Raw genomic sequence first — 9,799 nt, 5'->3', positions numbered from 1 at the left:
ATAAAAACAAAGGCGGTGGGGTGGAACTGTCTCGACCGACATCTACCTAAACGATAGTTGCCACAGAAGAAGCCAACATTTTTGACTTTGTAGGAGGCATTAAAAAGAAACATGCTGATTGATTGTTCTGTTAATCATTTGTTTATTTATGTGTAGTATATTTTAAGAACTTGTTTTGTTTATTTGTATTTTTTGCATGCGGTCATCATCTCATGTTTGCTCTGCCGGGGCATTCAGCAATAGATTAGGACCACAAATCTTAATAATTAAAGTTAAGGAACCAGATGTTAATGATGCCAACATAAAATATAAAACTCTATCAGGTAAGCTATGTAGAGGGTGCTTAACAACCTGAGCTTTCCATGATCACTGCTCACATTGGGTAGATAGTCTCTGCTCTATGTTTTGACTTGTTATCTTTGGCTATTAATATTTATCAATAGTTAGCCAGTATTAAGCTTAGAGAAAGAGGAATGACTTCAGAGAGAATAAAAACATGTCTTGGATTCAATTTTCAACAACATCTGTATTTTGCAGATGATTTTATATATATGTGTGCCTGTATATACGTTTGTAAATAACATTGAATAATAAATACATGTAATTGTTCTTCAATATTAACGAATTTAATTGTTTTTCTGTAGGATATGTATCCTATGTAGCCATATGATTATCATGCATGAAATTCATATTGGCGCATGTACATGTGCAAGTTTAGAACAAATAAAGTAACAAGTTTGTTAATTTATTATGAACCAGGGATGCGATGCATCCATACTATTGGATGACACAGCAAATATCACAGGAGAAAAAACAGCTGGTCCAAACAACAATTCAGTGAGGGGATATGAAGTAATTGACACCATCAAGTCTCAATTGGAGAGTTTGTGCCCTGGTGTAGTTTCTTGTGCTGATATTGTAGCAGTTGCTGCTCGTGACTCTGTCGTTGCTGTAAGTGAAAACCATGATTTATAAATCTGCATTGGAATTCCTGTCAAAAATACTCGTTTTTTACTTTTGACTTTGTTTCAGCTTGGAGGGCCTAGTTGGTCAGTTCTTTTGGGTAGAAGAGATTCAACCACAGCAAGCTTGAATGCTGCTAATTCCAACATCCCTGCTCCAACTTTGAGTCTTAGTGGCCTTATCAGTGCCTTCTCAAACAAAGGTTTCACTGCTAAAGAAATGGTAGCCCTCTCAGGTATGTTAGGCTGTTAGCAACTTAAATTCTTAACTATTAGCCACCAAACTCGATTGACAGTCTTATCAAATTCATGTTAACATGATGAATGATGTTATTTTTCCGATTAATTTCTTCAGGATCTCACACAATCGGGCAAGCTAGGTGCACAACCTTCCGGCGGAGAATCTACAATGAGACCACGATTGACCCCTCCTTTGCAACTTCGCTAAGAGCAAACTGCCCAAGCACAGGAGGGGACAACAACCTTTCCCCCCTGGACACCACAAGCCCGACAACATTCGACAATGCATATTACAAGAATTTGCAGAGCCAGAAAGGACTGTTACACTCTGACCAGCAACTCTTTAGTGGGGGTTCAACGGACTCTCAGGTTAATGCCTACAGCTCCAACTTGGGATCTTTTACGACAGATTTTGCCAATGCAATGGTCAAGATGGGAAACCTTAGCCCACTCACTGGAACAAGCGGCCAAATCAGGACGAATTGTAGGAAAGTCAATTGAGTCTTTTGTTAATTCCCATTTTTGTGGTTTTGAACACACTATTATTTGGAATAATAAATGCATTAATGAGTGTTGTTCTTGTTATAATTGTAATTTCAGGTATAATCTGACTCTTTTGTTTTGGCGAATTTTATATGTTTGTTTCTACTTCTACTTGCCGCAATTGAATAGGCAGTTTCTTTTCATTCTTTATTTTTAAGATTAAGGAATAACAAAAAGGAAAACTGAAGATTAAGGCTAACAACTAAAAATGAAATAGTGATCGGAAATTGAACCAATAAAGCAAAGAAATTAAAGAAAAAAGAGTGTGACGCTATGAGAAAAGAACTCCAAAAACAGAGTTAAAGCCTTGGGCGTGACCACATTCAAGAAATCGGCCAATTAAAGTATATATATGTATATGTCAAACCGCAAACATTCACGAAGCCAATGTGCATTGCAGTAGCAATAATCAGGTCGAAATCTAACGAAGCCAATCTTTTGTAAAAAGTAACTACGATTATAAATTTTTCGTGGTCCAACAAGAGTTCCATAACCAAATGGGCCGTCTCAAAATCGTTCACGCTCAAGCCCAAGGAAGGCCAGATAATTATATGGGTCATCTTTTAGATTTTAGAGGCCTAGTAAGGCTTTAAACAATAATTGATCGGCTCTCTCTCTCTCAAATAAAGCCTTTGAGCAATTGCAACTCCATCAAGAAACGAAGTCCAATTGTCACGCTTGCACCTCATATCCACGGTCTAGCATGTGACTGGGCCAATATTACAACAAAGTTTAAGTCCCAATAATGATAAATGTTATAATTTAATTTTTAATCTTTATACTATATTATATATACCACATATAAAAATTGCCATCGGGTTATCGGTTGACATCTACACTTGCTGCTTCTTGCATTGTTTTAATGTACCTTGTGTGCCTTTGATGGAGTTATAGGCTGCTAAGTTTTCATTTAGTCACTTTGGAGTGTATGTTCGATGACTTGTAAGGCTTGAATTATCAACCTTGGGTTCACGGAGTTAGGGTTCTTAGCCTTGTATCGGGCAACCATTTGTACAAGTTTGTATTTAAAATCTATAAGGTAAGGGTGGTTTCCATAATGTCACGTGATAAGTTTATTATTTTTTAATAATGAGTGATTAAAATAATAATATAAATATTAATGATCAAAATATTATATTTTTAAATTGAATGATGAAAATAAAAAATTTTAAAAATTTAAGTAACTGAATTGAAAGGTAACTGACTCTTAATAATTAAATAATTTATTCCTTTTTAAATACACCATAAATGGAATTGTGGAATAAAAATTTCACTGTCAATGTAATGGATAATAATCGACCAAATAGAGGAATAGGAGAAAATTGTCTTGAAAATAAAGGGCAAAGAAAAACAAAAAGATGACGAAGAAAACAATAGAACAAAGCCGCCCCTAGGAAACTAGTTGAAACTTGAACGATTCCTAGAGGGGTTTCAAAAACGTGTTTATCATAATAATTAGTTATCATGATTTCAAAGCTGGATTGTTTTAAACTATCATACGAGAAGTAAAAATGAAAATAAAACAATTACGTCAATCTTCCTATATTCATTTCATCAAAAATTAGATGTTCATATTGGTTATTTTAGAATATTACAATTTTTTCTAGTTTACATCTTTTCTTTTTCTAATATTGTGTATTGATCTTTATGTTTAAAAAGTTTTATATTTGAAACTTAAAATTCAATCAAATGTATTATTTATTAAAAAAATAATCCTCTGCAAAAACTGTTAAAATCATTTTGCGAACCTAAAAATCTATTAGGATCAGGCCCATGGCTTGGGTGGATACACAATCTGACCCTTGAACACACCTCCATTTTGTATTTAACAATAAAATCATATCAATTTTTAAAAAATGAAATAAAGTAAAATTATGTCCTAACACTTGGCTTGTTGGCATCTCCATATTTGGATTTGAGCTGTCATAGTCTGAGCTTTCTTCTCGCTACAACTAATGATTTTTTTCTTAGAAAAGTATATTTATAAAGAAGAAAATAAAAATTTATGATCACAATCAAGAATTAAATTTCATGTAAAAGTCAACAAATAATTTGCATACAATAAAAAAAATCTAACATAAAATTAGACTAAATTCACAAATGATGACAATTGAATTTGAAATCTCGTTTCAAAATTGTCTCCTTAAAGTTAAGATAAGGCTTCGTCAACATATGATAATTTCAGATATACCCTAACCCAAGAATAATAAAGGAGGAGAGGTGAACGTCAGCCTGCTTGCTTTCTAGGGTGGGCAAGTCCTTTGAGTTGGTAAAGAAAAGCCTTGAGAACCAGTCCAATGATTCGCTCAGTCCAAATCAAAAATAATGTGCCTTTAGAGACAAAGGCCGCTCAATATCTTTAAAGGTTTAAAGTGATTAAGTATTTAAATGAGGCTCTTATTAAGTAAAAAAAAAAATTAAATGAGGCTCTTTTTATTGAAATTAAAAAAATTATCATTAGTTGGAGATCACTAAAAGCATATTACATTCATTAAAAATAAAAAATAATAATTAAAAATTATTAACATTATGAGAATTGAAAAAAGATAAAAAATATAAATTTATTAAGCACAGAATTGAAAAAAATAAGAGAATATGTAATTTTATTAATTATTTTGACTTTCACATAAGTGAAGGAGTGGGATAAATAGTTTAGAATTAATAAAAAATAGGAAGTGAAAGAAAATAAATATTTAATAGATACTTAATTTAAGAAATATTTTATTAATTATTTTGATTTATATATATTTAATATAATTAATTATATTATAAACAGTTATGGACTTATAAAATTGTGAGACCTGAAGCAAGGGCTCTGCTGATTTTATGCGAAAGCTGGCCCTGTCAAGAGATCTTGTAGCTCTCTCCGGTGGCCACACCGTTAGGTTAGCACACTGTTTTACCTTTAGAAACACAATTTATAATGCAGCAAATATCAATCCTGCCTTTCCAAAAGAGCCTGGAGTAACTTGCCCAGGTGATGGAGGAAACACTAACCTTGCTTGCAATCGCTTTGCATGTGTTGAAATATTTTCAACAATAATAATGAAAAAATGAAAGAAAGAAAGTTCTTTGAACAATTATAATTATTCAAGAGTTATGTTTCTTTAAATAATTAAATTTATTCAAATAATTATGTTTAAAAATAAATAATTATATTTGTTGAAAAATAGACCATTGTGTTTATTACTAATAGACCATTGTGTCTGTCACGAAAATAAGATATTAATTTACTTATAAATAAGACTTTTTGATTTTTGAACATGTGTCGAAAAGATAAAAGAAAAATAAATTACAATCATTCTCTCCACTTTTATTAAATTTTTTTTAGATTGTTTTTATATTGTTTTATAATAAAAAAAATTTATAAGAATTTGATAATTTTATCATACACCGATGAATGCTTAGTGAATTTTTTTTTTTGAAAAGTGATTTTTTATGGAGATCTCATAAACTAGCATGTCATCTTAAGTCTTCAACTATTGAAATAATTCAGTAGATTGATTTTGTTAATACAAAATGTAATGAATTACTGAATTTCATTATATCTTTGAGATTTATAACGATAACTCTTTGGCAATATGTATATTTACACCTTCTCCAATATATTAGACAAACCAATAATCCCTTAAATAAAACATTTTAATCTTTCTTAATTACAAACCGCGCTCCCTTCAACCACACAAGTGATGGGTGCATGCTACCCCAAGAATCTTTTAGTTTGGAATGAGATTGACAACAGAGAGCTAAACCATCACAAGATCCTTTAAGATATAAAGTTTCATTTAACATGACTCTGCTCTCTCCCTATATGAATCGATAGGTATTATCTCACCCTAATTGCTACTCTCCAATTCTTCAACCTGGCATCACTCCACCATTAATTACCTTGTTCTTAAACTATTAAGACTTCAAGGAAGCTTTGACTAATTAAAGGTATTGATAGAGTTTGCTAATACAACGTATTACCCCTGAAGTGTTCAGATGAAGGTGGCAAAACAAGGTAAGAACAAAAAAAAAAAAATCTCTACATCTTTAATCTTATTCTTGATCATATTTATAAAAAACCTAAAATAATTTTTAATAAACCACTATGCATTGCCATTCTGCCTTATAGCTTGTTGCGAGAAGGAATTTGAAGCAAAGACGAACCAGTGATCTATAAAGTCATTGAAAGGACAACGAGCTGCAGGCTAGCCTCTTCTCAATTTCTAAAAATTAAAGTGAGCGGTCACACAGTGGACAGGTTCAACACTGAGTTCCTCTGAATAAGCAGTGAGACGACGAAAGAAAAAATCCTCTTGAATGTAATCAACGAATAAAGTACTTAGTTACTGGCGGGCTTTTCCAATTAGAAACGAACCAATAACTATTGCTGGCCTGCTCGGCCAGATTTTGTTTTTAATTCATATGATGTTGTTTGACTTTTAAGATTTAGCATCCGACAAGAAGCTTTTCCTTTGTATTATCATTGAGCTGGGCTGCACCTAATAAGCCATTCATTGACTGTGTCAAAGTGGAAAAGGTACATATATAACCGTTCTTGAAATTCCATTTATGTTTCAAGCATATTGCCCTAATATACCTTGATTAAAAAGAAAAGAAAACGAAAAACCGATATCATGGCTCCAATGATTTTGATCAACTTGCTTGGTTTATTTTTATACACTGGGCAGAAGGATTCAAAACTGATTCTGCTTCTACCCAGGGTTCTTTTTTTTTTTTTGGTGTAAGACAACCTAAATTATATTATTATATATTACAGGAAGTAATATTATCTAATAATATTTTATGTAAATTGAGGCATAATTTAAAGGTTTTATAAAGTTTCTTATATTTTATACTTATTTAATTTCTGGAGTCAAAATCTCAATTCAACTGTACTTGGAGGATCCGGAAAAAAAATAAAAAATCCTCCCGAATAGAGTTGAATCAGTAATTAAGCGACTTCGCGTAGCTTAGATTAAAAGTAAAGATGTAGAAAGTTTCCCCTTGTTTCGTGCAAGGGTGGACAATGCATTTAAGCCTGGTTAAAGCTAACTTCTAAGAACCAGTCGAATTGGCTAAGTCCAACATTACCAAAGCTTAGTAAAATAATTCTACTTGTTATCGCTATAAATATCCTTACCAGCTGCACCAAAAAGTCACAGAAAACTTGAGACGAACTCAAAGCAAATTTCATTTTAAGATACTTGTCATGGCTTCTCGCGGCTACATCCTCCTTCAGATCTCTCTGTTGTTGACTGTTGCAACCACAGCTTTCTCACTATCTCCGTATTACTATAAAAATATTTGTCCCGAAGCTTTGCCAACAATCAAGAAATTAGTGGGGGCTGCAGTGTATAAAGAGCGGCGGATGGGAGCTTCTTTACTTCGTCTTCACTTCCACGACTGCTTTGTTAATGTACTATATATGTAACTTAATTCTAACATATTTCAGGAATCTTAACAATATAAGCTACCGGCATAGGCTTAAACAATTTGTCTTTGTAATGCAGGGATGTGATGCTTCGATTCTTCTGGATCCTGCACCCAACATTGACAGTGAAAAGAATGCTGCTGCCAATCAAAATTCTGCAAGAGGATTTGAAGTGATCGACCAAATTAAGGCAGAGGTGGACAAGGTTTGCGGACACCCTGTGGTCTCTTGTGCAGATATCTTAGCCGTGGCAGCTCGAGATTCCGTAGTTGCAGTGCGTATTTCCATCCCATTGATCCAAATTTTGTTATGACATCAATAATTAGCTAGCATTTTGTAAACCAAAATTAATGTTTATATGGCTTTGCAGCTAGGAGGACCATCATGGAAGGTGCAGCTTGGGAGGAGAGACTCAACCACCGCTAGTCGGACACAAGCGAACCTCGACCTCCCATCTCCATTCATGGACCTCCCTGCATTAATCAACAATTTCAAGAAGCAAGGTCTGAACCAGAGAGATCTTGTAGCTCTCTCTGGCGGCCACACCATTGGGTTTGCACAATGTTTTACCTTTAGGAACAGAATTTATAATGCAACAAACATCGACCCTGCCTTCGCAAAAGAACGAAGAGTAACCTGCCCACCTACTGGAGAAAACACTAACCTTGCTCCCCTAGACCCCACACCTGCATTCTTTGACACTGCATACTTCAACAACTTGGTGAAGCAAAGGGGGCTGCTCATCTCAGATCAGGAACTTTTCAATGGCGGCTCCACTGATAATCTTGTAAAGTCTTACAGCTTGTACCCTGAAGCTTTTTGGAAGGATTTTGCAAAGTCTATGATTAAGATGGGAAACATTAAGCCTTTGACTGGGAACCAGGGACAAATACGTGTCAACTGCAGGAAGGTGAATTATTAAACAGGAGCAACTGTTACGGTCCACTACATTTTCAAGATATTATTTTGATCATTTTTGCTCCAACTGTCGTGAAATAAGATTTTTTCATTGCACCTGAAACAAATAATGTGACAGGCCTTACTTGTTGATTAATTGTTTCAATTCATTTTATGTTCAGTTCAAGTGTATAACAAAATCACCTCTCTCTTTCCGTGTTTCCTTATTACTGTAAGGCTGTACATTTTTTAAATTACTATTAAAAATAAATTTTTTAGTAACACTTTCTTGTATATTTTTTATTGTATTTTTTTTTTTATAAATTGGACTGCAGTATACAAATTTTTAGAGCCTTATGCATAAAATATAACTATAGAGATTGCATATACTAACAAAAACTACATTTTTAAAATTACTGTTAAATGCAAAAAAAGTACCACTAAAAATTTAAATAGATATATTTAAAATCCAAATTTGATGTAGTGCCTTCAACAATCTCATATTCATTATTATGTGGTTTATAATTCCACTAAATCTTACTCTTCGTATTTTCATTTTAAAAGTAAAAAGTCAAACTCATATTTAAAACAAAAGCAAATTAACAATATTTTTAAAGGACTAAATTAGAATAATAACTTTAATATGCACCAAGTATATTTTAAATTGTTATTACATTGATTTTATATATTGTAACCATTTTCTCATTTTTGTTAAACATCCAATTTAAAACTAATTCAAAACTTAATTATACATGTATTTTCCGTGTAAGGATAAAATAATGGGTTTATGCGTAACATCAATTTCACACCTAGCTTAACAAATCTATCATACTGGGCCAACAAAGGGAGACAAAGCCTACTTTAATAAAGCTTCCAACATAAAACCAATTAATAGTTAGTGGACAAAATTTGGTGGAATTAAATGTCGAAGATATTAATTTCAATCTAATTCATTATGTGATTTATTTTTATCATTATGTAACAATTTATAAATATTTTTTCTCATTCAGCATATTTAAACAGAATTTGAGTTTATAAAACTAGTAGTATTATTTATACATTTCAATTTTCTTGTTCACAAATATATATTTTACTTTCAAAATATTCAAAGAATACAATTCATATTTTAGCATATAGTATAGCTTAACTATTGATGGTGGGGAATAAATATGCTTGGTGCAGTTACAGAGGTGAACCATCATTCAAATTAGGGATTGCTTTCAAAATTATTAGAGAGGAGTCCGGAAGTTATTCAGAAGTGTTTATTGGCATCACTTTATAATTACAACCCGATTCTTCTCAACGATGAGGACGGACTGACGTAGCGAGTTAGCATGGAAATAAAGACTAACATTTGATTAGGTTTTTAAGGTTAATAACCAAGTGTCAAATATTAAAACTTTAAATTCAAGTTTTGAGAGAAGAACTGAAAATACTATTCAATGATTCAAAAACTAAGCATAAGGGTCCTATTTATAGTATTATAAGCCCAAATCCTAACAAAAATCTACTTCTTATTGTCTAGTACAACTTAAATAATTAACAAGAGATTTAAATAAAATAAATATTTTGTTCCTAATTAGAACTTGACTATTCTAAAGTCCTAATACAAGTAAATAAAAAAGAAATTTTATGATACCTATAATTCCTATGTAAAACTCCTAACTAAATAAGAAAAATATTAAAGTTATGAATATGCTCGTTTATGACTTTTGGCCTTTTTGTTTTGACTTTCGAC

At 32.3% G+C, this 9,799-nt stretch overlaps 2 protein-coding genes across 2 annotated transcripts in view; both read left to right on the top strand.

Moving 5' to 3' along the window:
- Window positions 1-1,866, top strand: part of LOC110421151 (cationic peroxidase 1-like) — a 3,025-nt gene extending 1,159 nt beyond the window's left edge. Inside the window, exons 2-4 of the mRNA XM_021434647.2 lie at window positions 760-951; window positions 1,033-1,198; window positions 1,318-1,866. Coding sequence (XP_021290322.1) covers window positions 760-951; window positions 1,033-1,198; window positions 1,318-1,703 — 744 coding nt within the window. The 3' untranslated portion in view covers window positions 1,704-1,866. The remainder of the gene's footprint in view (window positions 1-759; window positions 952-1,032; window positions 1,199-1,317) is intronic.
- Window positions 1,867-6,770: 4,904 nt separating this feature from the next.
- Window positions 6,771-8,337, top strand: LOC110421199 (peroxidase RIP1-like). The gene is made up of 3 exons (XM_021434713.2): window positions 6,771-7,149; window positions 7,244-7,438; window positions 7,535-8,337. Exons 1-3 carry the CDS (start codon window positions 6,943-6,945, stop codon window positions 8,084-8,086), a joined length of 954 nt encoding a protein of 317 aa, XP_021290388.1. The 5' UTR covers window positions 6,771-6,942; the 3' UTR covers window positions 8,087-8,337.
- The last annotated feature ends 1,462 nt before the right edge of the window (window positions 8,338-9,799 follow it).

The sequence above is a fragment of the Theobroma umbraticum genome, unplaced genomic scaffold (genome assembly GCF_002168275.2).
Source record: "Theobroma umbraticum cultivar Fairchild unplaced genomic scaffold, ASM216827v3 scaffold_130.0, whole genome shotgun sequence".
NCBI classification, from domain to species: Eukaryota; Viridiplantae; Streptophyta; class Magnoliopsida; order Malvales; family Malvaceae; genus Theobroma; species Theobroma umbraticum.
This window is presented reverse-complemented; position numbering and strand designations above follow the sequence as displayed.